This window comes from Grus americana, chromosome 12 (genome assembly GCF_028858705.1).
Source record: "Grus americana isolate bGruAme1 chromosome 12, bGruAme1.mat, whole genome shotgun sequence".
In the NCBI taxonomy this organism is placed as follows: Eukaryota; Metazoa; Chordata; class Aves; order Gruiformes; family Gruidae; genus Grus; species Grus americana.
In genome coordinates, this window is record NC_072863.1 from 9,076,024 (window position 1) to 9,103,573 (window position 27,550).

At 49.7% G+C, this 27,550-nt stretch overlaps 1 protein-coding gene across 1 annotated transcript in view; it reads left to right on the forward strand.

Moving 5' to 3' along the window:
• The first annotated feature begins 2,837 nt into the window (after positions 1-2,837).
• Positions 2,838-27,550, forward strand: part of GPC4 (glypican 4) — a 69,547-nt gene continuing 44,834 nt past the window's right edge. Inside the window, exon 1 of the mRNA XM_054839450.1 lies at positions 2,838-3,216. Within this exon, the coding sequence (XP_054695425.1) occupies positions 2,856-3,216 (361 nt within the window). The 5' untranslated portion in view covers positions 2,838-2,855. The remainder of the gene's footprint in view (positions 3,217-27,550) is intronic.

Genomic DNA, 27,550 nt, shown 5'->3' on the forward strand with positions numbered 1-27,550 from the left:
TGAAGAGAAACTGCGGAGTAGCTGGATCTCCTCTGGTTTCTCATTCCCTACCCTTTCTTCTCTCCAAAAAGCTGGCAGGGCAGCAATTTTTCCACTGAATGAGATGACGGAAATTTGAAATGCCAAGTTGTGCAAGGCCCGTGGCATATGCTGGAAGAGGCTCGGTGCAGACGTAACGTGGGTGATGTCACCTTGTCTCCGTCTCCTGCGCCGGGGCCAGCGACGGCTGTGCCAGTGGGTCCACACCACAGCCAGCTCTGCCCAGCCCAGGGGTGCCCGCGCTGGTGGCAGGAACACGTTGGGGCTCCCCCCAAATAGCAGAGGAGGCTCGCAGCCGACTTTGTGAGCAGGCAGAGCCGAAATGGCTCCAAAAGCCCTGCAGGCAGCAAGGGCTCAACTCTCTGCGCAGGTGGGGGAGATGGGGACACGAGCCCCAGCATCAGGGAGCATCCCATGCCACCATGGCAGGCCTCGGGGTATCTTCTAGGGCTGGAAAAGAAACAGTGAGTCTGGGGGCAGAAATAACTAATGGGGAGAGAACAGAGTTTTGGGGGAGGTGGGAAGTGAGAAGTTTTTTGTTCTGAAAAAAACCCCCAATGTCTTTTAAAAACTAAACTGCAGCTTTTACCCTCTGCTTTTCTCTGTCTTTTTCTCCTGGGAAAGGGAGAGAAGTGGGGCAAGGGAATTACTCAAGCAGTTTGGGGTGAGGGGCTGGGGAGGTTCTGCCAGATGTGAGAAAATGCTGGAGAAAGGGAAAAAATCAGAGAAAAATTTCCATTTTGAGAGAGGCTACTTTCCCATTCCTTAAAAAAGAAGGAAAAAAAGAAAAAGTTTTTCATGAAAAATTTCAGGCAGTTCCATTGTTTTGCTGCAGCCTTTGATTTAACTACTTGATCAAGTATCCGACAAAACCCTCCGTGTTTTTCAGGAGGTTTCTTAAATCCTGCCGAGGTATGGGATTATGAGAAACAACAAATGGCAAGCTGTCTCTAACCCCACAGACTTTCTCACTCTCGTTTTCTCTCTCACTTTGGAATAAAAAATGCAGTGCTCCCTGCTGAGTTCTCTTTAAAATTCACATTGTCTCTTCAAATAAAGGCTGGGAGGGTGAGGTAGTGCTTTGAAAACCAGAACTCAGTCATACATTGCAGGGCCAGATCCTAGAGGATTATTCTCTCTCAGGACACTTTATAACTTCATGAGAACTTCTGGCCCGGCTTGTCTCACCAGCTTGGTGTGAGTGGCCCCGGTGGATGGCCGGGTGACTGAAATCCCTACACCCCTTTCCAGCAGGATGGCTGGATTTGTCTCTGGAGACTTTTTAAACCATGCTAAAGCAAACTTCAGCTTTGCCCCTCGGGATGGCTTGGCCCGTTTCCCATGCAGGCAGGGGATGCTCCCTGCATCCTGGCCAAAGGGGAAGCCCCACCGTAGCAGGAGCCTCTCCGTCGTGGCTGGCTCAGGCTGGGCTGTGGTAACGTGGTTTTCCATTGCTTTTGGTGTAATTCCTCGACTGCAGCAGCCCGCGCTGCCCCAAGGCTGCGATGAGCTGCCGGCATCGCCGCTGGAAAGCTCAGAGCTAAACGAGCATCTCATTCCCACGAGAAGTGCCTGGCGGGGCAGTGTGGCCGTGCTTTGCTGTCAGCGCGCTCTCGTCGGGGAAATGAATAGAGGGTCTTTTCCTCCTGACCTGCCTGGCGTTTCGCTGACAAAAGCTTGAGAGCAAGGGGGTGAGGCTGGCAACTTCCTTTGCCGTTGTTTCAGTCTGTCCTTCTCCAAAGTGTCAGTGAGAGAAATGAGTATAATAAAGGAGCATATTAAAATATAAACTGCTGCACATTTCTTTTTTTTTTTTTTAAATGATGCTACTGCCAGGCCATTACACTGTCATGGGGCAAATTACACTGTGCTGAGACACAGCACTGGGCACAGACACACAGACGCTGCAGCAGGACAGAGCTGCCTGCACAGTATGCGCACCCAGGGGATGCCGACACCGAGACCTCACCATGCCAGACAGAGAGCAAGGTCTCCTTAAGCAGACCCTTTAAGTGACGTTACAGCCACGTGATCATTCTTGCAGTATTATTTCTGTGATTTTCAGCAAACAGAAGCAAGCAGCAGTTGTTGGGCTTAAATCCCTGGTTCAAGGGTTTAGCGGGGCTTGTTTACAGTTATGCATGTATCTGTGTGCAGGGCCAGGGTACAAAGGAGGAAGAGTGGCCGGAGCATTTTGGTGTCTGTGTTCCTGAGGCCTCTGTCCTGCCAAACTCTTGGAAACAGAAGATCAGTGAAAAACCAGTCGGTTTTGATGAGTCTTTCATGCACATAGTTCAAACCTGTCACAGCGATGTCAAAATTCATCAGCTTAGTGAACCGATTAAACCTGGAGCAGAGCTGAACCATCTACACTTCCAGCCAAGGAAGAATAGCCAACCCAGCCCTCTCCAACCCCTACCAGGGAGTTTCTCCTTCCCTTGCGGGGCACTTTGGAGCTAGGGATAGACGGGAGCCTGGGTGCCAGGTGGGAACTCCCCACGGCCGGGGGATGCTCAGACCCGGCCAGCCCTGCTGGGAAGAGAGGAGCTCGGAGTCCCCGGGCTGGCGGGGACTCGGCAGCGAGCGCAGCGGGGCGCGCCCCGGGGAGGGGGCGGCCGCTCGGGGCCAGGCCGGCGGCGGAGAGGGCGGGCGGACGGGCAGCCCCGGGCTCCGCTCCGCCTCGCTGGGCGGGCGGATCCCAGCTCCTGATTTTCCCGGGGGCTGCAGAGGCTTGTCCCGGCCCTGCGCGATCCTGCTTGGCTGCCGCCCTCCCCGCCTCCCTCCTCCTCCTCCTCTACCACCACCACCGCCACCCCATGTGCTTCCTGCCGGGCCAAGTTTGCAGAGCGCCGCCGCACGCCGGGCCAGCGGAGCGGAGCCGCAGCGGAGCGGGGTGCACGGAAGCGGGCGCGGCTCCTGCGCGGCGCGGCGGGGCAGGCTCGGCGGAGGGCCGGCTCCGGCCTCGGGGCGCTCTCGCCCGGCCCCGGCGGCCCCTGCCCGCCCGCACCATGCCGCGGCGGCGCGGTTGCCTGCCGCCCCTCCTCTGCACTTTAGCCGCCCTCAGCCTGCCGCTGCTGCTGGCCGCCGAGCCCCTCGCCAAAAGTTGCTCCGAAGTGCGGAGGCTCTACGCCGCCAAGGGCTTCAGCCAGAGCGAAGCGCCCAGCCACGAGATCAGCGGTGAGTCGCGATCACCGTCGCCGCCTTTGTGCGCGCTCGGCTCGGCCCCGCGAAGCGCGGGGTGGGCGCCCGGCTCCCCCCGGCCCGGCCCGGCCCGGCTCCCCCCCGCAGCGCGGGGCATGGCCCGGCCCGGAGCGGGGCGCGCTGCCCGGCTCGGCTCCCTGGAACTCGGCTCGGTTCGCCTCCCCGGAGCCCGGCGCGCTCGGCCCCCCCCCCCGCCGCGGCCCCGTGCCGGGGCGGCGGGCGGGACCGCGCCTGTTGCCGGCTCCGCTCCCCGCTGCTCGGCCGGCGGTTTGCGCGGCGGCGGAGCGGGCGCTGCCTGCCCTTGGGCTGCCTTTCTCCCCGGCGGCCCGCGGCCCCGTCCCGCCCCAGGTGCCGCTCTTTCTTTTTTCTCTTTTTTGTCTTTTCCTTTCTTCCTTCCACCTTCGTCCCGAGGTACTTGCACATTCAGGGGACAGGAGTGCTCGCAGCCGGCAGCAGTAGGAAATGGTAGCTAATGTGCTCACACCCAAAACATTTTATTCTTTTTGTTTCATCCTTCATCTCCCTCCCAGGGCCGCTGCTTTTATTTCCCCTTCTGAATGACCTACTGGACCGCATTCTCCGCGGAACAAAGGAAGTGCCTTTTTAGCTGGAATCCTCGGAGACCACCAAGGACTCCAGCTCATGCACTGCAATTTCGCACTACTTTCAACAATAACAAAAATGCATGACTGAATGGCTCAAAAATGTGGAGTGTTAGAGGCATTCATTTCGGTCTAGGACACTGTCACAACACAGACAGACCCCAAGTAAATACCTTTAGACGGCTAAGATAGAGGCTGGGGGTAATCTTTACCATTGGTGTGCCCTCCAGATATGCATACATTATCTTTTTTACTGACAAAACTAAAATGATTTCAATTGGTTGCACTTTTATATTGTCAGGCTAATGATATGCATTTAGCCTACATCTGTTTGAATAAAATTGCGGGTCCGTTTACTTCTCCAAGAAATATTTTAATGAGAAACGTCTGACTGGTTGCAGTTAAAACACCCTCTTTGCTTCGTAAAATGGTCTCTAATAAATAGGCTTGGATTTGATTTGAGTCCAGCCCTCATCAGTGTAGGATCAGGACGTGAGCTGACTTCCTCGTACGCCTGGTATTGGGAAGGTTCGACCTAGTCTTTATTTTATATATCGTTGAAGATGACTTGGTGAGCTTCGGAGGATGTCAAGAGTAGGTTGTGCTGACAGGGCTTCCATTTGAGACTCTAAGGCAGTTGTTGTTTTGACCCTGTGCTTTTGAAATAAGGGGTCAGAGAAACGTGATGAGCGAGGTAAGATTATTTGACAAAAGAAGGGCTTTCTGCAATGACATGCTGCAAATGTCGGCTGGGTTATGTCATTGTTCCAGGGACGTGGGGAGGGGAGCCTGCATCTGGCTTCACTTGGAAAGCAACAGGTCTTGCAAAGTTACATTTTAAATGTCATCCTGCTCTGCAGAGTGTTTCAGAGAGGATGGTGGAAGTCTTTGAAAGAGGTGTGTGCTGTGTATGGCTTTAAAGCATGGTGTACCTCAAGTGCGACTGCACTTAAACCCTGAGTGGGGTGCTACACCTGCAGTTTTGCATTCCCCTGGCAAATGCATGTGGGTTTGGTGTGTGTCATGTTTAGAGGCTCCGGATCCCTCTCGTGCCGCTCAGCTGGCATATGCAGACAGACAGACAGTAACTGCTCACCCTGCTGCTGGTTTTTACCTTTCTGAGTGCACGGTGCTTCACCTGCCTTTGCGGGGTCAGTGCAGGGTACCGGTGTGCTGTGGGCTGGGTGGGAAACGTCACCCGTGATAACGCTGGAGGCTGAGGTCTGACGCCAGGGCAAAAGGTGTGTATTGCGTCTTGAAAAACGAGTCACTTGCCAAACCTTTGATTTCAGTTGGTGTTTCAGGTGATAGCGGTGTGTTTTCCTTCAGATGGGTAAGAGAATTGGAAAGGCAGTTGCCTGGGAGCCTGGCTAATCGGTGAGAAGGAGATAAACGTGTATGGGAAAGAGCCGTGTGTTTGGACGGGTATCCCACTGCGGTGATGGTGGAAACTGGTGATTTCTGCTTGCTAGCACCTCTCTGCTTGCAAAACCACGGTGGAGAACAGGTTGGAGAGGGTTCAGCGGGCTGAGATGGTGGTGGGATAACATATGGAAACTGGCATGAACTCAAGTCTGAAGTCCATCAAGTTCTTTAGATTTTTGTACTGGTTTGGTTGATTGTGCTTTATCATCTCAGTCTCTTAGAGAAATGCTTTAGATCACGGTGTGCAGACAAACTTCCTAGCACTTTTCCAAAAAGGTGTCCTCAAAGCGGTGGCTAATTAGTTTCTGTAAGTGTAGAGACTTTTTTACTGTCAGAGCAGGAATTACTGATCCTACAAAATGTTGGCCTTGGATTGTCAAAGTGAAGCAGCCGGGCAGCGTGAGCAGATGTGTCCCTGCACCGGGCCGCGAGACAGCAAGTGAAACGCATCCTCACCACATGGGCACAGAAATCATTCGGGATTTAGCAGCATCTCACAGACTTTTTTGCCACGTTTATCTTCTCCTGGAGCAGTAGGTGTTGCAACTTTTTTCTTTCAAGAAAGGTCCATTCCAACAATCTTTAACAGTATTGTTGCTATTTCAGTCACATTAAATGGCTATTGCTTGTCCATAATTACCTAGGAGATCAATTTAATGTTCGTTTAGACCAGGTTTAGGATGTAATTAGAATATGCATAAATGGCAAGTTACATCTTACTGAAATACATAAGCATTTTTGAAAGAAGTGTGCAGCTGGTCAATTCATTGCTTGCTTGATAAGAGGTATATGATGTGTTATATGTCGTGTAGATAATACAGAAATTGTTTCCTTTTATGTTAACTTGGTGTTAGAGGTGTAAAGGCAGACTAGAAAGACAGACTACTGCTATAAATCTGCATGGAAGCATTTCATAAGTTATGGCCCTTCGGTACTGCCTTGTATCCAAGTGATCTTTAGTAGCTTCTGCACCTATAGCCTTGTGATGTGTATGTTGCAAAGCTCGTGGCAGTGGTGAGATCGGTGTTGCTGGAGAGATCGGTGCTTGTGTAGAGCTGATGTAGATGATTGGCTTGCGAAACTTGACTCTTGATAACATATAGATAGAAGGTGGTGCAGGGAGAGCACCAGTTTGTTGCTGGTTTTAAGATTACTTTAAAAGTTTCCTGAGGAAAGGGCACATCTCAGGAAGGTCTTGGTCCTACAGCCTGTAGCTGCTCACTTTGTTCAAACACTACCTGGAAAGTATTGTTCCTTATTGAACCCACATGTCTCAGGGCCGTGGTGGTGATGGAGCAAAACTCCCTGGGAGTGACCATCTGCGGGGGCTGCGTTGGTCTGGTGCGGTTGCAGAATGAAATGCAAAGCGAGCTGGTGTCGGTGGCATCTGGAGACCCACAGTCGGTGGCTGTGATTTAAAAACAAAAAACCCCAATGTTTCTTTCAAGAGGCTCCTTTTTGCCCTCAGGTGTTAAACGGATAGAAATTCCTTCCCTTTTCCTGCTAAGTGGAAGAAATAGATGTTTCTTTACCTGCATTGAAAAGGAAAAAAAAATCTTGCCTGTTGGTGGAAAGCCATATCAGTTAACCTGCGAATTTCCTGCAGAAGTGTAATGCCTTCCCTCGCTGGCACTGCTGTCCTGATTTCACGGTGGCGTGGAGGCAGACTCGAGTGGAAGACGCCCTGTGGGGAGCAAAGAGTGAGCCTGGAGCCCTCCTTTGCAGGGAGCTGGGTGCAAGCAATACTCTGTGTTCGGTGTTAGTGAAGACGCTCGGTGTCATCTTTGTTTCTATTTAAACAGAATTAATGGAATAGCTCTATTTATTTATTGGGGGCAATGGAGAGCAGTTCTTTCACTGTGACAGAAGAAATCACTTAGCCCTTGACTTTTGGACTAATGGGATTTTGCCCAAAGTAACTTTGGCAGGGGTGCCCCGATGTCCTGCTGCTCGCTCGTCCCCGGTGTGTCAGCCGGGTGCCGATGCATCACCCAGGTGTGCCACCTTGGTCGACCTGGAAGACTGCTTTGTTGGCATTGCTGCTTATGCATAAAGTTCAGCAAACACTTTTAGTTTTTCACGTGCTTCTCTTCCATGTGGCCTCTTCCAACTGGGAAACGGTTTCTGGATCGCATCCAGGACTGTTACTTGTGCCGTCTGGCACCGCTGAGCCTGTTGCAGTCGGTTTGCACAAGACAGCTCCTGAGCTTGTTGGGGTATGAGAAGTACCTGGTCCTCCTTGCCATCCGTTTGAAGGTGTGGAGCTACCAGCTGCAGCTGTTGCAATGACTCTTGTCCAGCGAAGGCAGTGGTCCTTGGCGGGCAGGGTGGGTTTTCCTGCCTGGCATGCTTTAATGGAGCAATTGCCTGACCACCCATAGGTGGGGAAGTGATCATTGGAGAACATCCTTGCAGCAAACGCAAGCGCTGGCATGGAAAAGTAAATGAGAGAATCACTTGAAGTATTTTTAGCTGCTTCTAATGTCATTTAGCAACTGGAAACAGCAGGAGGGGGGAGCTGGTGGCAAGCACCCCGGCATCCGGTGCTGGCGGCTGGGTGGCTCGGCGAGCATTGGTGAGAGCCGGCAGCGGACCCCAGCTGACTCATGGCTCCAGCCGTCGCTCGCCTGGAACTCTACTTTCTCTCTAAATCTGCAGCGTGGGGTTTTGTTCGACTGCAGCAGCAAGCCATGTCCTAGCAGCCGGCAGCGTGAAGCATGTGGTTAGCAGCAACTGCTTGCAGTGGTCCGGGCTGAGTGGGAGTATCGTTTTCCTTGGCAGACACTTCATAGAAAGTTCTGTTTTTTCTGCCAGAATAAGCAGTCATTACATTCCATACAATTCATAGTCAAATTATTATCTATTGTTAAAATTGCCTTAATTATCAGATGTTTCCTTAGACATGTAGCTGTTTTTTAAGAGGCTGAATAGAAGTGTGTACATTGTGCAGGAGGCCTGAGCTGCCCAATGTTTTCAGTACTGTTTTGTAGTTTCAGGGAGATTTTCTGTGGCTTTCGAATGTCAACAGACTTTTTATTCTCGCTAAAACGGCAGCAGAGCTAGGCTGGCGTGGTGGTGAGGCGCTGGGTTTGCCCTGAGTCTCTGTCTCTCCCCTTCTCTGTGGTATTTATCCTTGATACCTGTGGAGCCAAGGAAGTTTAGGCTGAAGCATCACTGCTGCGTGTGAGCAATAGGTGCGAGATGGGAGAAGGTCCCAGACAAGCGTCTTCTGTCTCCAAGGCACAGGTAGCGTTTGCCCAGCAGGGCTGGGACCTCTGTCAGGAGGCAGGAAGGGTCCCAGGTTATCCGGGGTGGTGATGTCCACGGTCTTACCCTGCCCTGTGGTGTTGGCTGGTGGCTCGTGTGGACCCTGCTGTCCTGGTTACGTGCAATGAGTTGCCAACCCTGGTAGTGCTCTGGAGCCTGTGTGAATAGTGAAGGGCTGCCAGAGCTTCTCCAGAGGTGTTGGCCATGTGGTTTTCACCTCCCACCTCCTCCACCTGTATCTATTCCCCCAATAAGCAGAGGGGTGCTCACCATGGGACTTCTGTGGCTATGCATGTGTGTGTCGAGTTGCAAGGGCTCAATCCTTCATGTCTCCCCAAACCACGGGATGGGGCATCAGTATTATCCCATCTGCTCCAAATCCTTTGCCTCCTCCCAGAAGAGGAGCAACCCTCTGGGACCCATTCCTTGCTTTTGTTCTGCCTTTTTTTTTTTGGCAAGGAAATTCTTGTTAGCCAAAGAGGTCAGGGTGTGCGTCTCCTCCCCGGCGGCGAGAGCGGGCTGCCAGCTCTGGTCTCCGGGGCAATAACCTCCTCGCATTCCTCACATTCCTCCGGCTTTCTCTTTCTTTTGAGATTATGAAGATAACTTCCTTCTCCCATTGCTAAGCAATGCGAGGGCCCGGGAAAATTTCCCCCTTGCTCCCTAAATTGCCTTGTGTTCTCCAAGATGCCCCATAGCAAAACCCTCTGGTGCCCTGGAAGGGGCAGTTTGTGCTGTTTGCTGAGATTTGTGTGTCTTGGGAAGAAAACTGCTGCTTGGATTATTTTTTTAATTGCCAAGCATTTTAATTAAAGGGGAATGACTTTGTTGTAGCCCGTCTTACCTGCTTCCCAGTTTGTTAAAGACTCTCCATACTGTTTCATGAAACTATTTCGCCTTTCTAGCAGAGATTTCGGGCCACCTGTGTTTTTCTTTGCCTGTGCAGCGTGTGTGTAGCCCCGCAGAGGCTGTGGCTGAAGCACTGTGTTTGTTCCGGGGGATTTTCTTCGTGTTTACATCTTTTCCGGTCCAGGAAAGACACTTGGATAAAAGCAGTGTGGTGGGAAGAGGGGAGCTGATGAGGAGGCATCGGAGGCTTTATGTGCGTAGGGCTGGTGGCAGCCACGTGGGCTGTCATCAGGCTTTGCCTCTGCGATGATGCTGCTATGCTGGTTTTCTTAGGACAGTGTTTTCTGTTTGCAAACAGCGCTGGCTGGTGCAGGCATCTCTGCTCTGCTTCCCCGCCGGTTTGTGCCTTGCAGTCTGGCATGTGTCGTGTCCCCATGGGGCCTGGGAGAGGGGCGAGATGGGATGGGGAAGGGGTGGTGGTCCCCAAGGGCATTGGTGCATCACCTCACTGGCAAAGTGCGATGCTTGGAGGGCTGGAGACGGTGCTTTAAAAGTGCGTGTGGGGTACCTGCTGGGTGGGATCGATCTTCGTTAAGGGCTGGACAGTGTTGATTTGAATGTGAAATTGGAATTGTAGTGCCTTTTTCCCCAATGTAAAGCATTGCCGGATTTCTTTTCCCATCCAGAAGCACTCTTAGAAATACTTTTTTTTATCTTTTCTGCGAAAAAATAGAATCTGCTCACTTCCAGTCCTTCCACTCAGATATTCTGTGGTTTTCATTGGTGGCTGATGGACTCGGACGTGAGTGAGGGACTCCTCGCTTGGCTGGTTTTGGTGTAGGAAAGGTACGTGGTGGTAGGAGAAGTGCTGCCCTGAGCGAAGGATTTCAAAGGGAGTATTTCTCTTAATGTTTCCAATTTAGAAGTTGAGAATTGTCTGGATTTTAAGCAAATTCAGATGGGCGCAAACAATGATGAAATGTTTAAAATATGTTTCAACATTTTTGTGGGAATAGGAACTGTTCTTATACAGACTAGGCTGCAGCTTTCGGGAGGTGAAAATATGTGGCCCTTACACATTGTCAGCATTGTTGCTGCCTTTTTTTTTTTTTCTCCTTCTTTTTTTAAAATGCTCATAGGAAATTGGCTTTGGTAATTGAGTTTCTACAGAACCACAACATCCAATAGCTGTTCCTTTCCCGGGGTCACACTTAGGTTAGTTTAAGTAATGTGCAGTAAGTTTAACCTCTTGTGGTTTGTAGTGCTATTCTAGAAATTACTGGTGATTTGGGGTGTGTTAGAGTAACAACTTCACAGGAAAACCCCAAATGTCAGGGTGTCTGGTTTTCAGAGCGCTCTGACCGCTCGCCCCGTGAAAACCGGGCACCTTGTAGTAGTACATCCTTCGAAGGGATGTGCTCGCATCGGAGAATGTAGTTAAAGCCTTTACGGCCCATTGCCTTTCCTTTTGAAAGAAGCTGAAATAACCTTTGGTGAATTGTTTACCTACGTTGACTTATAACATCCTCCTGCTTTGAAGCACCGTGCAGAGCCTGTGCTGGATGCTCGGTGCTGGGTCGCGTCGCCCCACGTGGCTGACCCCCCGACAGCGGCTCTGATGGAGGAGCAGTGCCCCGGACCCCCAGATCCCCGGGGTTTAGGGGATTTGCTGGCAGCTGAGGGCCAGCTTTAGGAAATTACAAGCTGGGGCTTTAGATTGGTAGTATTGACAAGTATAAAAAGCTCTGTGTTGCAGGCTGCGATGACAGGGGGTGATAAATTACTCTTGGCTGGTGCTACAGGTTCTAATGATGGTGTTTCAGAAAGATTACATGGGTTTTAATACAAACTTTTTGCTTCTTTGTACTCTTCTCTTTTTAAAGAGCAGAGCCTGGTTTGATTCAGCATTCTTGGAACATAAAGACGGAGCCAGGATTTTTACTGGGCTGAAATGCAGTTTTTTGCTTCTACTACGAACATGAGGAATCTCGTTGGAGTGTCTTTATAGCCAACTGGCTGGCAGTGTCCTCTTTACAAGGGAGCTTGCTTGCTTGTTTGTTTTAAAGGTAACTTTGACCCTTGGAAGATTAAAGAGCAAGCAGCTTCACCCAACTCCGGTGGGTGCTATTAGAAAGAAATTTGTGATGGGGAGAGACTTTGCATGATAGCAATAAGGGGGAAGAATAACCACCTGCATGCTCCTTGGCTTTCCTTGGCCTCTTCCCATGGGAGGACAGGGCATTTATGTGATCAAAGAAACCGGCACAAGCCTGATGGAAAATAATTCCCCTGCCAGGTACATGTGGGCACCCGGGCGGGCTTTACCTTTTGTTCCACATAGAGCGGGGTGGATATTTCTTGCCCATCTGCCAACCTTTGGGTTTGTAAAGCGTGGTGGCCGGCAGGCTGGGGGAAGCGCAGGGTGCCCGGTGGGACGGGGCGGTGAGGCACCGGTGGCAGTGCCCCCCAGCCAGGGCCAAAGCACCAGGAGCGGGTGGCTGGCAGAAACCCGGCATGCAGATCAGAGGTCAGAGCGGTGCTACTGGCTTGGTTTGGACTGGAGGAAAACAAACAGGCTTCCTCCCGAGTTTTGGCTTGGCTCAGAGATGAGGGTGCCATAGGACTGTATGCTTTTCTTTTTTTTTTCCTCGGTGGAGGGAAAAATGGCTTTGATAGTGTCTGCTAATGATTCAGTGCTGTTTACATAATAATTGTGGTTGGCTTTTATTAGCTCTCATAATGAGATTGCTTTCTTCTAGTGCAATTGCTTGCTGGTTCAGTTTTACACGCCACTGCCTCCCTGCTCCCCGAGCACGGCTTTAAGCCTGGCCTGGCCTCCCTTCCCCAGCTCTAGGTGTGGAGGAAAGCTCACAGCTTGTCATTGCAAAGGAGAGGAGGCGAAGGGGACTTGTATCGCTGCGACAACTCCTGAAAGACCCAGGTAGTGGTTTGGAGCATCATAGCGTCTTAGTGGAGTTGGGTTTAAATCCATTTTGGGTGACTTCTCAGTACAGTGCTCATCTTTGTACTAAGAACTCTTGGTTTTAGCTGTTGGCAAGGGAGGGGATCCACCGACCTGCTTCCACCGGGAGGACGAAGCCAGGTCCTTTCGCCTCCAAGATCCACCGTATCAGAAACACTAATCTGTGACGGTCGATGTGCATCATGGATATCGTTTATGTATACAAAGCTACTGGATTAACTGCTGCAGCCTAACCTTGATGTAGTACTTGTTTGCTTCCTGCGTCTGAGTAATTGTGAACGGCGATGTTGCTGTACGACAGGCTGCCAACGCCTGCCTGCCGCAGCATCCCACCATCTGAGCAGCGGTGCCGAGAAACTGCCGGGTAGCGCCGGGGGATAACACCCACCACTGAGCTCTTATTAAATAAATAATGTCACTGGGAGGAGAATACAATAGTGTGAGCGCTACCTCTTGAAAAGGTAAGGTTGGGTGTTGTTTTGTTGGTGTTTTGTGGTTTGTGTTTTTCTTTTTTTTCCTTCTCCTTTTTGAGCTTAATAGCAGATGCGTTATGGTTTCAGAGCAGCCCTGACGGCAGAGCCGAGTGCTGGCAGGCAGGGCATGGCCAGCATAGCTGACCCTGTGGATGCAGCACTGCTCCGGAGCAGAATGAGTCCCTGTGGGGCAGTGGGTGCTCGCCCAGTGGGTGCCATCGGGAGGGGGGAGGGGCTGCATGTGTGGGTTTGCAGATGCTGCTTGCCAGTCTCGGGGGGATGTACATCCTCTCCCCTCTGGCTGCACTGACCATTTCTTTAGAAATATACCCCAAACAATTTGCTGCCCAGTGGTAGATTAAGGGCTCGGCTGCTGGACGGGGGGCCTGGACAGAGGATGAGTTGACCTTCTTCTCCTTTGCAAAACAGAACTCTCTTTTTTGGGTTTGGGAATGTGGCACTGCTCTTGGCCACGTGGCTTCTGCTAATTAACCTGAGTTAATGGAGGCTGGCTGGAGAGCTGTGGCTTGGTGGGTAGAGGAGGCTCGAAGGGATGGGGCTCAGGGCTGTTTCGGCCCCGTTGAATCCAGCCTGCCAAAGGGACGCGGGGATCCCGGTGGCAGGCGCCTAGCTAGCAAAACTCTGCATAACTCAGGCCTCCGCTTTATTAAAGGCTCCTTTATACCACTTTTTTGCCATAACCCCCGTGAGAACAGCCAGCCTTTTCAGCAGCCTGAAACCTCCCTTACCGGGAAGGCTCGCACGCAGGGAACAGCCTGGCCAGCACGGTGCTGCTCCAAACCAGCCCCGAAGCCGCTCTGAAAACACAGTCTGCGAGCGGGCGAGGATGCCAAGCGAGCCCGGTGTTCCCGGCCAGCCTTTGCCAGCCTTGCCGAAACCAGGAACCATCCTGCTCGCCAGCCAGCCAGCTCAATGGGATACTGAAAAATAGTTGTGACGAGTAGGGGTTAATTTCTAGGTATCAAAATATGCACAAAAGGTTAAACGAGACTTCCTCCTTGTCAATGAATTACGGCTTTAAAATATTTGCATTCTTTCCTGAAAGATTTAGGAATAATTATATAGCACTCAGGGGCAAGGCATTGCCAGATAAACTTAACAACTCTATAATTTGTACTCGAGGCAGGGTTTCCTGTAAATGATAGCTTTGTTTAATTTTACAATACTGCTTCCAAATGTTTGCTGGGTATGAATTGCCAGCTAAACTGGACTTGTGAATCTGGAAGAGTATTTATTTGTTTGTTATTGCAGACAATAAAAGCTGCTGTATTAGGCTAAAACTTGGCATCTCCTTTAAAACTTCTAGGCATCCTTCCCCAAGCAGGTTTGGTGGGGTAAGCAGCTGATGTAGGGTGCAAGCAGCTTTCCAGCTTCTCCGTACAAAATCCTGAGCTGCTGTAGGATCTCCTCCTGCTCTGCCTTTCTTTTTCTGGGGTCGGGAAAGGAACGCTGCAGTTGCAACGCACATACTTTATTTCCATTACTCAAAGCTGGAGTCATGCATAGTTACAGCCAAAGACACTTCAGCAGCTCTGGGGATAACAAGATAGCTGACAGACTGGAATGCGGATTTATCAGGGGTAAAAACTGGCAAAATTCCTTATTTCTGATTCTTCTTCTTAAATAGGCTCTTCATGCTTCTGCTGCATGAGCCCACCGCGAGTTTTAACCCCTTGTGTTGTCCCAGCTGAATCCAGGGATGTGCAATGGGACTGCCTCTGTGTCTTCTGGGATTAAATTGCTCAGCCCCAGTTAGTTCCTGGGTGTTGTTTTAAACTGCAAAGGTCTTCCAGAAATGTTTTCAATGGGTTTTTATTTTAAAGTGCGGGCCTTTCCACCAGATGTGTGTCTGAGTGACCACAGAATGTAAATTTTAGTGTGTTGCCTTTGGACTGGCAGTTTGGGAGACTACCAGGCAGTTAACATAGGAGGATTGTGCCATGAAATCCGCTTCCTTTGGATTTGATTCATATTAATTTGTTTCAGAGCAAATCTCTTTATTGGCTTCAGTTACATTTTGATGTCGAGCTACTTTTCCTGTGCCTTTGTTAGGACCTGGAAATAGTTATATTGCTGTGAGAAATAGGTCATCTTTGGCTCTATGGCTTTTCAGTAATATATATATTTTAATATTCTGAGACATTAAGCAATTTCTTTTTGGGGAAACAAGTTATGGCAGAAGAAGCACGCTTGGAAGTTAAACAGATTAAGTGAAATCCCTCAATTACAGGAGCTAGGTTCAGAAGACAAGTCAAGCTGTTCAGTAAAAAAGTTTCAAGTTAAAATTTAACCTTTTCCCAAATCTTCTGTGAGCAGAAGTGCCAGCCCAGTGCGGGAGCCTGGGGAAAGGGCTCTGACGTGGCCGTCTGCAGGGTGGGTGGATTTGGAGCTGGTGGTTGTGCCTGTGGTTGTGCGTCTCGACCGGCAGAGAATGAAGAGAATTTCACTTTTTATTGGAAAATGAAAGGATTGCTCAAGGATTGCAAAACACTTTGTTTTGGAAAAAATGTCATTGTTTGAAAATAGCATGAGAGCAGGAGGGGGGCTGTTCCTAAGCCTGTGGCAGTCTTGAAAATGTTCTTACCTGGGGGCTTCAGGGCTTCAGCATTAGCTTGGATTTTTGTCCCAGGGTGTCCAAGCTGGAAGGCTACATCTTTTATTCTCTCTCTCTCTCTCTCTCTCATTTTAAACTCTACTCCCTCTAAAAAAATGGAAAGTCTTGACTGGTGGGCAGAAATGCTGGTGTTTGGCTGCACTGAAGGCACATGAAACCTGGTCGTGGTCAGCACATGGACTGTGACAGGAGAGTTGCTGGCTCCTGGTTCTCTCCTCTCCATGTGCTTTCTGCCCTGTTCCAGTGTTTATCCCTTTGGTTGCACCCCGACCACATGGATTTGAACCAGCGTGACCCCTCACAGCTTTGCTGCGGGTGCTTCTCCGGATGCTTCTTGGCCTGTTTTATCCTGTTGCATCTGCAGGACAGGTTCATCCCCATAGTGGGTAGCTGCTCGGTCATCTACTGGAGACACCCAGCCCATGTGGGAACGCCACCGATGGCAGCCCCCATGCTGTCAAACTTTTCTCAGCCCTGCTGGTGTCTCCTCATGTCGCCTGCGGGTTGCTAAATGCCTCTCTGCTGCGGGGACTGCTTGTCTTTCCTCCGGCCTTTTTTTAGCTGCAAACTTTTTATAGAGTGTTTTTGCTGTCGGAGGGTGCCGGGATGGCACAGCAGTGGCGGCGGGGAGGCGGGGAGCCCCTCTCCCTGCTTGGGAAGGACTAACACAACTGGTAAATGCATCCCATCCTTCTAATCCACCATCCCTTCCCTGGGGCTCGCAGCATGCGGGAGGGGGGCTGTTTACTTTCCCGCCAGTGGATTTCGGACAGTACCGCCTGGGAGGTGGATGGCAAAGGTCCTGTTTGCACTCGTTCCTCCCCCCAGGTTGCTCAGGGCCGTGCTTAAAAAGACAAAATACACCCCTTCGATGCCTGCCAGCAAAAGCCTTGATGCAATTGTCCCCTCGTAAGATAAGGTGCTTTCAGCTGGGCGTGTTGTTTTTCCACCCCGCTGAAGTGGAGGGCACCGTGCTGGAGCAGCTGTTTGTTCAAGCCCGGCTGCTGTGCACGAGAGGGGATCAAAATTCAGGTCTGCAGGTGGAAAGTCTCTGTGCTACCCGGGGCAGAGGTCTCCCAAACTTGCTTTTTCCAAAATACCTCAGAAAATGTGACCCTGTGGTGGCTAGAGGGGAGGAGACCTTCCTGGGTGGGTGTAGGGTCTGTTGCTGGCTGCGGGGTAGATCCAAGCTTTGGGTCCCATTCCAGGCCACGGAAGGGTTTCTGCAAAAGTAGAAGCAGGGCCCGGGTGGCTTGGCTTGCACGGGCAGCATGAGCTGTCCAACGTGTGGGATGGGCAAAGCCGCCTCAGACGTGGGGAAGGAGAGACGCCATGTTCCCGTGCAGAGCAGCACAGCCAGCCCCATGCCCGCTGCAGCTGCCACCACCGGCTCCTTGCCAAGGAGTTGCACACCCGTGCAGTGAAACATCTTTGAAAGGAGGGTAGGGAAACCAAAAAGATTGCCTTAAAAAGCTGAAGTGACCTCCTGTGTCCTCCTGCCCTCCCTGCAGGCAGTTGTCCTCTGCAACTGCATCCTTCATCTGGGATGCTGCTGTCCCTCCTGGGAGTATTTTGCTCAAACAAACTTTGTGGCGCAGAAGCTGGCTTGCAAATTGTTGAAAAGATGCTGAGACTTATCTATGCTAATGTGAGGAGGAGGAGTGCTCGTGTGAACCTGCCAGCAGATAAGGCCGGTGTTCACAGCTGCACGAGGAGAGAGGGGTAGATAGGGCATCCTGGAGGGGGGAGAAGGAGGAATTTTTAATTTTGTGATACCTTTATCTTAATCCTTTCTCCCCTGTCCCCCACTCCCCTCCTCGCCTCTTCCAGGGTAGGTTAAACTACTGAGCCTTGCCTTTTCCACAAATACCAGCAGGCTGCTGGTTCCAGACCCGGGGAATACACTGGGAGCCTGGGCAGCGGGATGGGTTTTCAGGTGGTGTTACGCTGGCTGAGCACAGTGCCCTGCTTGTGCAAGCTGGGTGGCTTCTGCAACAGATGCCTGGGCTGTTAAAAAAGTAATGCTTGGTGGGAGTAGCAGGCAAAGACTTAAAAGCACATTTTTTTCAGGTAAAAATCTTATTTACAAACGCAGCTGTGGTCTTAGCTCTGAGGTGGTTTGTTTAAGGGGAGATAAAACTGTGGCGTGGGTGTAGGGGATGTCACCCGTGCTGGGTGGGTTCTGCTCCTGTCCCAGTGCCGCTGCTCCCAATAAATGTCCCCAGGTGAGGAGGCATTGACCCTGGCACCGGGCTCTGCCTCGATGGCATCTCCCAGCAGAGGTCCTGCCTGCCGTGCCCAGGGTGAAGGAGAGCTGGGGTCGATGCCTCCTACTTCGCTGTAGCTTGGAAGGTGTCTGCACCCCTTTTTTTCAGAGGGGCTAAACCCAGGGCTGTGCCGCTTGCTGGAGGGAGGATTTCCACCTGGCTCTTCGCTGCGCACGGTGGCCCAATTTCAGGGGCATTTCAAAGGGCTTGGGGAAGCTGCACCTTGGGTTTTTTGGCACTGGACTTCCCCTGCCTCCTCTTGTGCTGCTTATTTGCCTTCGTCCATGCGATGCTTCAGGCTCAGCTGTGTGCGTTTTTGGAGGTTTGTCTTATTTACATGAACGGTTTTCAAAAAGTTCAGCTGAAAAGCAGCTTTTCTTCCTGGGAACAGCCAGGAACCACTAGTGTGTGATCTTTGTGTATAAAGTTCCCTTTCTCTGCTTATAAACAGTTGCCCTAGGATGGATGTGTGGTGGACCTGTTTAGATTTAAATCTGACCCACCTCCTTGTTTTTGGTGCTGGCGTCCCCTTTGAGGAACGTGTTCTTTCCTGCCTTTTGCAATAACATGTGGTGTGAGGGGTTTTTTTTAACCTTTAAAAATGGAAAGTCATGTCAAATTGTGGTGTCCTGTTGTAGACAGCAAAGTATGATTTTTTTTTTAATTATTCCCCCCCCCCCCCCCCGCACAATACCATATAAACAGATTGTTCATTAACTTCCCATGCAGCCTTTCTTCTGATGGCCTGGCAAGCCAGGACGCAACGGCCGCAGGGAGCCCATTGCATGTCCCTGCAGCTCTGGGAGGGGGTGAGCTGGGAAGCACACGTGCATGCCTTGGTCCTTCAGCTGCGGTGGAAGAGTTGCTGCGAGAGATCGAGCTCTGCTGACTGACCCTGCCAGAGCTCTTCATCTGGGCTTGCTTCCCCAGCCCTGGTTTGCATCAGATTGATGGGTGTTAATTATTTCTGAAACACTTTTAATTGGTGTCTCTTTCTGGTCCAGTTGAAATTGGGGAATTATTTCTACAGTCATGAGCAGAGGGAGGACGTGGGGCAGAGCAGCATCACCCGTGGCCTTCCTTCCTGGGAAGCAGGCTGGAGCTGAGGGCTTGGCAGCATTGCTGGGTCACTGGTGAAGCAAGAAAAGCCTTCATGTGCTTTTGTGGGCAGCGCTGAAAAATGCGGTGTGAATCAAACTTGCTGCTTTACTGGGTGATCGTAGTGTACAGTTAAGCAGTGAGATGTAGCGTGAGTTCCTGCAGATAAACTCAAAATTGAGTTGTGGCTCTGGAGAAGCATCTGAGGGTCAATGGTAATGGTTCCTCTGGATTCCTATTCTAGAAAGCTGCTCTGCAGTGGGAGGTTCCCAGCTGAAATATTGGTCTTAAAACTGGGACAGGCTATAGATCTGACTTGCTGTGGAAAGGGCTTTGCTTGTGTCCAGGCTGAGAAGGTCGTCCTGCACTGAGCTATACTGGGGGGACAACCAGGGAGCCGCAAGCATGGAGCAGTGCGAATGCTCTGCCTTCCCTTTGGTGCCAAACGATCTCCATGTTGCTATGAAAATGTCTTGTGGAAAACTTTCTGCTTATAACTGAAGTCTCATTTATGTCTGCCCAGGGCCTGCTCTTGGACTGAACTTTATTTTCTAAGCAAATGAGACTTTTTGGTTCGGGCTGGGGAGCAATGAAATAACTGCTCCACCACCTTGCAGCCCACCTGCACTTGGGGAGCTGGTGACGGGGAGCCAGCAAGGGTTTCTGGCAGAGGAGACGGTTTGTTCAGCAGGAGCTGCATAGGGCTGAGTGGGGTAGTGGGTAGTGTAGCTCTCCTGAGCTGTTTTAGCTTGTGGGACGTCTTAAAATTAATTTCTGGGCCACAGCCCCTTGCATTCAGACCACTGCCTATGTGCGTGCCTCCACAGACCCCTCCAGTCGCCCCCGGAGCGCAGACCACAAACCGAATATGAAATGCTTCATAAGAGCCAAATTGTCTCAATGAAAAAAAAAAAAAAAAAAAGAAAAAAGGCATGGATGCAAAATGCATTTGGAAATCTGGCCTTTTGTGTATCTTCTTACACAGTCTCTTAACCTGCTCTAAATTCTGAAGTTATCTGCACTGTTACTGTGCTTGGCAAGCTCTGCAGGCAGGGGAAGGGCTTATTAACATGGGTTTTACATAGATAAATGTGGTTGTGAAGTTGGTGGATGCTTAGAGAAGAATCAGCTGCTTTGTGATAGCTCTGTGCCAGATCCTTCGTTTGAATATCTTTCCAAAAACCCTGTTGTAGCAAAGCATGTTGTAAAAAAGATGCATATTTCTGTGGCTTAAAAAGAAAAAAGCAAACCCCAAAAACATACATACACCCCCCTCTTCAGTAAAAGTTTTGTGCACATCGGAAACAAAGGCATCAGCATTTGCTTGTCAGAGCTAATAAAGTTTGCTTGGATCTTAATTTTTCTGCTTGATTTCACAAAGTAATTGAAACTTCCTTTTTGCTGCAAGCTCTTTTTCTTTTTCTTTCTTTTATTTTTTTTTTAAATATTCTTAAAAGAACATCTTTTGGTCACTGAGTTGATGGAATTTTACTCAGAAGGCAGGTGCGGTTCGAGCGCACCGAATGACTAGTCAGTCAAAGCTTATAGGACAGATTACTTGTGTCTGCAAGTCATTCCTCCAAGTTGACAACCACCTAGACCAAATAAACGTTGAACTAGAGGTTTTATAGGAGCTTCTAAGCATGTAAGTGAAGCTTTTGTAATCACAGTGATCTGATAAAACCTTAAAAACCAAGGTTCCCGTAAAGAAAATAGTAGTTCCACTTGAGGTGATAAAACCCACATCTGGTAAGCTTTGCTTGCTGCCTCCTGATGACCTGTGAAACAGCAAATAGTCCCCGCTCCAGAGGAGAGGACGCCAAACTGCCAGTGCTGTACCCTTGCCGTGGGGGAGACAAGCCAAAAAAAGTTAATTTAAGACCAAAACCAGCGGCTTTTGAAGAAAGAGAATCCTCCAGCTCGCGTTTTCAGTTGCATGACTATGGTGTCTTGCTGCCTGCCTCCCGGCCGGCACGGCACAGGGAGTTTTAGAGGTTAGGATAAGGAGGGGTCCGGGTAATTGAAAGCAAACAAACAGGGAAGACAAAAAAAGAAACATAAAACAGCAACCCCAAAGCCACAAATAGAAAACAGACTTTCCAGATTGATTAGTTCAAATTTGTTTATTTGAAGTCCCAAAAGTTCACATCATCGCTCTTTTGGGGTGTCTCTCAAATTTGGCAATATGTTCACCATCTGTTTCCAGATTGGCTTTTCACAAGAAAGACCCTGGTTTTTGGTGCGTTGGTGTTGCCTTAAAGTTTAAATTGAAAGGAGGGTGGCAGGCTCCAAGGATAGTCTTGACTTGCAGGTGCCGCTCTTGAGAGAATTGCTCTCTGTAAAATGTTTATTTTATGGAGGATTTTCCTTGGGTGCGTTAAAGAGTACTGAGCGTTAAGATGTGTTACCGATCTTTTTTTTCCACGTCCCTGCTGGAGACAGGTTTAGGAATGCTGATGCACTTACTGGCTTTGGGAATCAGTGGAGACCTGATAAAGTCTGGTTTTACTTTTGGTTTTCGGGGTGTTCTGGACTGGAAGGTGCTCCCTACCTTCAGTAATAGCTCAATAGAGCGGCTGTAATATATATATATTTTTTTACAGATTTGGCTGAAACACCCCCAAGCCCACAGACAGAGGAATTACAGCTCCAGCCTATTAACTGTTGGCCGTTAATGACTCAGGTCTAAATGCCTTGATTGTGCGTGAGATTTCTAAGCTGAATCCTTTGCATAATATTAGTATGGCAAGAATGCCTCCCGAGGACAAGTAATAATTTCCCAGCGCTTTCGCCATGCCTCTCCAGGAAGGAGTAAGTACATTTTGGGTCATGCTGATACCATCTCGTGCCTTGGCGCTATCAAAGCGGGTGGAAGCTCCCCGCTGCTCCGGCAGCCTGGCTCTGATGTTCTCTCACATCCAAGCGTGTTGTTTATCTTTAACCAAAGGCTTGGATAAACTTCCAAAATAAATGAATGTAGTAGTCCAACTCGGTCTGCTTTGGCGGAGGTTTTCTGGAGTGACTCAAATGTTATAAATATGAAAGTAGCTAGACTTCAAATGCTGCTTTTGGACAAAGTTTTCATAGTTGTCTCCTAAAGCAGCAAAAGGGAACCTTTCCTTGAAGAAAATATTTTTTTCGATTTAACCCCACTCCCTCTTTCTCTTTTCATCTGCGCCCTTCGTTCACGTCTGCTTTCCTGATTAAGAACTAATCAGCAAAGATAGATTAGTCCGGGAGCGTTGCAGCCCTTGGGACCGGTGCAGCTCCGGCGGGTCAGGAGCCAGGAGGCACCGTGGGGTCACCGTCACCGCTGCGGCGGCAGAGGCTGGCTGAGCCGCGCTCGAGTGCACGGAGGAATGCGGTAACAGGATTTAAAGGAAACGTACAGAACTAACGAGGATTAAGGCTAATTGTCCTACGAGGGGTGGCAGGATGTGGCCATGCGGGGAGCAGCTCTTTTCTGCAAGGGGAAAGTCTGGTAGTTGGGGTCTGTTCGGGGAGGACTTAGGTAGGTTTTGGTTGGTTTAGTTGCTGTAGGAGAAATAGAAAATAACGGATTGGGGGGGGGTAAAAAAAAAAAAAAGTCAAGTTCTTCCTTAAAGATTTCAAGGCTGTTGGAGCAAATATTTCTGCAATTGGTGGGAAGCGTCCTACAAATGAATGATTCTCACCATGCCTGGGCTCTGCTTTTGCTGGTGTTGCAAAACTGTCATTTTGTGCAGGGAGCTGATGTCCCCAACTGCTGGATGCTCATCGTGGGGCTGAGCTAAGGCTGGTCGGAGGCCTCTTACTGAAGGACTTCGCATGCCAGTGAGTTTGTTTTGAGGAACGGCATTATGCTGTCGGAGGTGTGCTGTGGATCTTGCCTCCTCTCGTAGGTCAGGCTGGTTTCTCAGGTCTTGCAGAAAGGCCACAGGTATCCCTCCACCTCAGTAAGGGGGGATTTGGGGAGTGAAGGCCCTCAGGGTTGGTCGTCAATGAGCCAGAGTGGCGTGAAATGGTGGCTGGAGCTGGCCATCCATCAGGCGGGACCTGGGCGGCCAGACCAAAAGAGTTAATGACATTGTGTTCCTGTGCTCTGGGGAAGACTTGTCCCTGCCTGGAAGAAAGCGAAGTCTGCAGGTGGCCCAGCTGGCGGATGGAGGGATGCTGCCCTTCGGTGCCGCGGGTACCAGCAGGACCCTCCGGGCGGGCAGCGTGCCGGCGAGGGCAGGTGGGGCACGGGCACGGCTCCGGGCGGTGATGCCAGGTCAAAACTGATCTCTTCCCAACCAGGCCTGAAAAGAACATGGCACCTGGTTGCTCTCATCTAAATGCTGGTGCCAGATGCTTACCAACTTGGCAAATACCTTGTTATTTGCCTCTGTGTCGAGAGAGGGGGATCGGTGGTGGCTGTGGGGTCTGCTGGGCAGGGTCATGGGGCAGCACTTGCCCGTGGCTCTCGGCAGGTGTGGATGGGCAACCTGCCCGAGTGAACTCGTTCTTCCTTGGCCCTCGGGTTTTAGCCATTCCTGATAGCAGCAGTCCAAAGCTCAGAGGTTTCTGTCTTGTGAGGTGCCTTGGGGGACCACGGGCATGTGCAGAGGCGAGGGAGGGTGCCCGATTTCCTGGCACGAGCCAACTCTTAGATTGTAGCTGGACTTTGCTACGCCTGAACCCTTAAAGCTTTTAATCTTTTTTTTATATACTGTCAATTACCAGAAGTCATAACTCTTGCCCCCCAAAAAAACCCCAAGGAAGTGATACTCTAACAAAATGAGAAGATGAAGTGTTTCTCCTCAGTGCAGAGCTTTGGCTCGTTTTTGCTCCCCACTCCCCCCCACTGAGTGGGATTCCCAGGGATCGGTGGCACTGGGTGCTGCGGCGTGGGTGGCTGGTGGCACATGGGGTGGCAGGACGAAGATAAGGAGTCGGTGCTCTGGTCCAAAGTCCGGGCTGCCTTTGCAGGGTGGGAATTAAGCAAGGGATTTGCATGGGTTTTGCTGTCAAAGCAAGGGGAGCAAAAGTAGACCTCCTGTCCATGTCACCTAGGACTTTGGGGTGGCCCTGGCTGGTCCTGGCTCTCTGCTGAGCCCCTGCATACCACCCACTGTCCTACCCGCCTAAAACCACCCAAGGCAGGGTGAAGGAGCGTGTCTTTATGGATGAAAAACATCACCCTGCTACTTTCCAGATATTTATGTGTTTATTTGTACACTGCCCTTCAATATAGTTGTTTGCAGCTTGGTGTTGTGTTTTGGTTTGGGGTTCCCCCCCCCCCCCTTTTCCTTTCCTTCTGTGTAAAGTCTCAGAATTGCAGCAGGTTCCGCAGTGCCTATTTTGGATCCCGCAATAGAGAATTAATCTCTCTGGGAGTTAATTAACATCTCTCTTGCGTTCCAAGTTATAGATTAGATTATTGTTTGTATAAAACCTGGGATTTTTTTAAATTTTATTTTAAGTCGAAAACAGGAAATTGTGGCTGAATTTCACGAGCTTTGTTTCTTATTTAAGGAATTAAAAACATCTTTAGGTTTTGGGGCTTCTCTAAATTTTTGCTTGGGTCACAGCTGCCAGTTCACATGCCTGTAGTACTTTTATTCCTGTTGGTGGACTTTAACACGTGGAAATGGTAGCTCTGCTTTGGGCGATGGTGCATGCTTGGTTTTGCTTTTGCAAGCTGGAAAACTTCACTTCTGTCAAGCCTCTGCGTAGCTGGTGCCATCGGCAGGGTGGGATGTTCAGGGAGGTTGGTCACACGGCCATGATCCCAGCACAAGGACTAATCCTTGCCTTGAAATGTGCTGGTGCCACCATTTGAAATTACTGGGGCTTTCCACGGTTCTTCAGCTCTCAACTGGCGAGATCTTTGTCAGAGTGCCTTCACAAAGCCATGAACATCTTCTTTTTGAGATTTTTTTTTGTCACTTGTTTGTTTTTTTTCCCTAAATAAAGCATGATCCCCCGAATCACTAGGGCTGTATGACCTCAAAACGTTGCTGAAGCTTTCGAGGGTCAAATCTGGGACTTGCCAGCAGATGATGAGTCTGCTGGCACAAGTAGGTGCGTCTGGGTGCATCTCACAGGAACCTACTGTGCGGCTCTGAAACATGGTTTTGTGCATTGATGCTGGAATCATCTATGTTTGAAAAGAAAAAGGAAAAAAAAAATGACTGGAAAAGCGGTTGCCGGTGGCGTATGCCTGGTTCTCCTGCCTGCCCACGTGTGCTGCTTTCCTGCACCGATGAGCATCCCGGGATGTGCCTGGCGTAGAGTCTGGGGAGCGCAGAGGGAGAGGGACTGAAAGTGGAGGGAGAAAAATCTTGTTAAGCAAGAAAAATATTCCAGTTCCAATGACAGTGTTTGTGACGGAATCCGTTTTGGTTAAAAGCTGCTTTTTTGGCAAATAGCCCAAAGCTTTATGGAAAAAAACAGGCAGTTTTTTTGGCTTTGTTTTGCCTTCTTAATGGGGAATTTGAGGAAAAAATGAGAAGTCTCACAAAGTAAGTAACTGTCTCCCAGCCAGATCTCTTCTATTTACTGTTCCTTGTGCCTGAGGCTTCAGTAATTCTGTGCATTTGCTGTTCCCAATGGATTCCCCCCCACCCGCCTTTAATTGCATGAAATTATACTCGGTGGGGTTTTTTTGGGTTACCCCTGTAAAATCTGCCGGACAATTTCTGTTGAATTCTGAAGTCTCATCACTGGCTCTATGCAAGTGTTCGTTTTTATCATTGCTTTTATTTTTACTTATACCCAGAATGACTGACTGCAAACATTGGGCTTTCTAGTTGCTGTTTGGTGGCTGATGGAGGGACAGGGGCACTGCCTGCCTCTGCCATCCTGAAGATGGGTCTCTCTTGTGCTCTTTGTGTCTCCTCACCAGAGAGGTGGAAAAAAAGCAAAGATAATTTTCAGCATAACTTGTCCGTTTTGTAACACCTCGCACTTAGGGCACGTAGGCAGAGTCACGTTATGAAAACTATTTCATACCTAAAGAATTCGGTGATAGAATCATAGAATCATAGAATGGTTTGGGTTGGAAGGGACCTCAAAGACCATCTAGTTCCAACCCCCCTGCCATGGGCAGGGACACCCTCCACTAGCCCACGTTGCCCAAAGCCCCATCCAGCCTGGCCTTGAACACTTCCAGGGATGGGGCATCCACAGCTTCTCTGGGCAACCTGTGCCAGTGCCTCACCACCCTCACAGGGAAGAATTTCTTTCTAACATCTAATCTAAATCTATGATAAGGAGAATTTGCATTTCCGAAGTTCTTACTCCGCAATGTCAAGTAGGGTTTTTTGGTTTTGTTTTTTAATTAAGAAACAACTCTTGGTTTTTGTTGAAGGTTTCTGTCTTAGCTAGATCCAGGGAGAATCCTCTAGTTAACCAGAGCTATTTTACTCTCTGGGCTTGCTTAAATAATAAGTTTAATTATGTAGTATTCTTTTTTTTCCTTGCCTTATTTGTATATTCAGGTCTGTGTGGTTTCTCTCTCTTTTGATGTTTGCTATCTTCATCTGTCTGGTTTGTGTTTGGTGTGCCACTAATTGACTCAATATCCTGTTTGTTGGAATAAAAGCGTGCTCTATCATGGCGTATTTTTCCAGGGTGTAAAACCTCACGGTATTCGGGCCACCCTGTTGGGAAGGAAATTGTTGGCTGTGCTGTGGAAATGAAGTGGTGATGGTATTTTTCTTCAGGTGAGCAGGATTTTAACTTTAAATGAACTCTTAAAACCCCGCTGAAGGTGAGATCCTGCATCCTTCTCACTTGGACATCACCTGCAAAGGGTGCAGTGCCAGGCTTGGGTGTGCTGTAGAGAGTTTTTGGGTTCGATCCTTGAGGACCTCCACCTGAACCTCTCCATTGCCCCAACCTCAACGGGAGGGCTGGGCAGGAGGGGACTTCAGTTGACCAGTGATGCTTCTTTGGGGTGCCACGGAGAGCTGAAAAGTTGTGTTAGGAGGCTGGGAAGGGCTCTCCTGGTCTGCCCCCGCCCCGGAGAGATGTCCCAAAATCACTCTGGCTGGCCTCAGCAGGCAGCATTTGCCCGGATTTGGTCCTTCAGGGACCTGGCTCTGTCATCAGCTGGAAGACGAGCTTTGCAGTAGTAATTTGGATTTGGACGGGTGGAAGGAAAGAGCCCTCTTTGTGTCCTAAGTTGCTCTTTCCAGTAGAAAATTAAGGTTCCTAATGTGCATTTGGCTTAATGTACACACATGGATATAAATCTCTCTTGTTCTCTTCAGTCCCTGACCCTCTTGGCAGTAAATTTGGGAACCCGAAGCTGTCAACAAAGCAAAATGGAAAAATAGAAGCCAGACAGACCTCGGTTGTGTACGATATTTTAAGTAACTGTAGGTACGTGCTATGGAAATAATTAGGATTATTTGTTGTGTTGAAGGGAGGTATGTCACTGAGGTATTGTGTGCGCTGGCGTTCCCCACGCCTGCAAGATGGATTAGCAGCCGAGTTAACAGATGCAGTAAAGATTGACTGAAAATAGTTCACTGTTGTTAAGCGTAGGTGAAAGGGCTTTGGTTTGGGTATCAAAGAGTGTATTTTGACTGCTTGACAAGTTTGAAAAAAAAAAATCATTTCAATATTATAAGCTGTCACTGTGAGTCTGGGGAATTCTTCTGTGCCATTAGAGTAATAAGCAAAAAACTGAAACACACGTTGATTAATAACCTAAGTGGAAGCGCAGGGGAAACAAGTGGCTT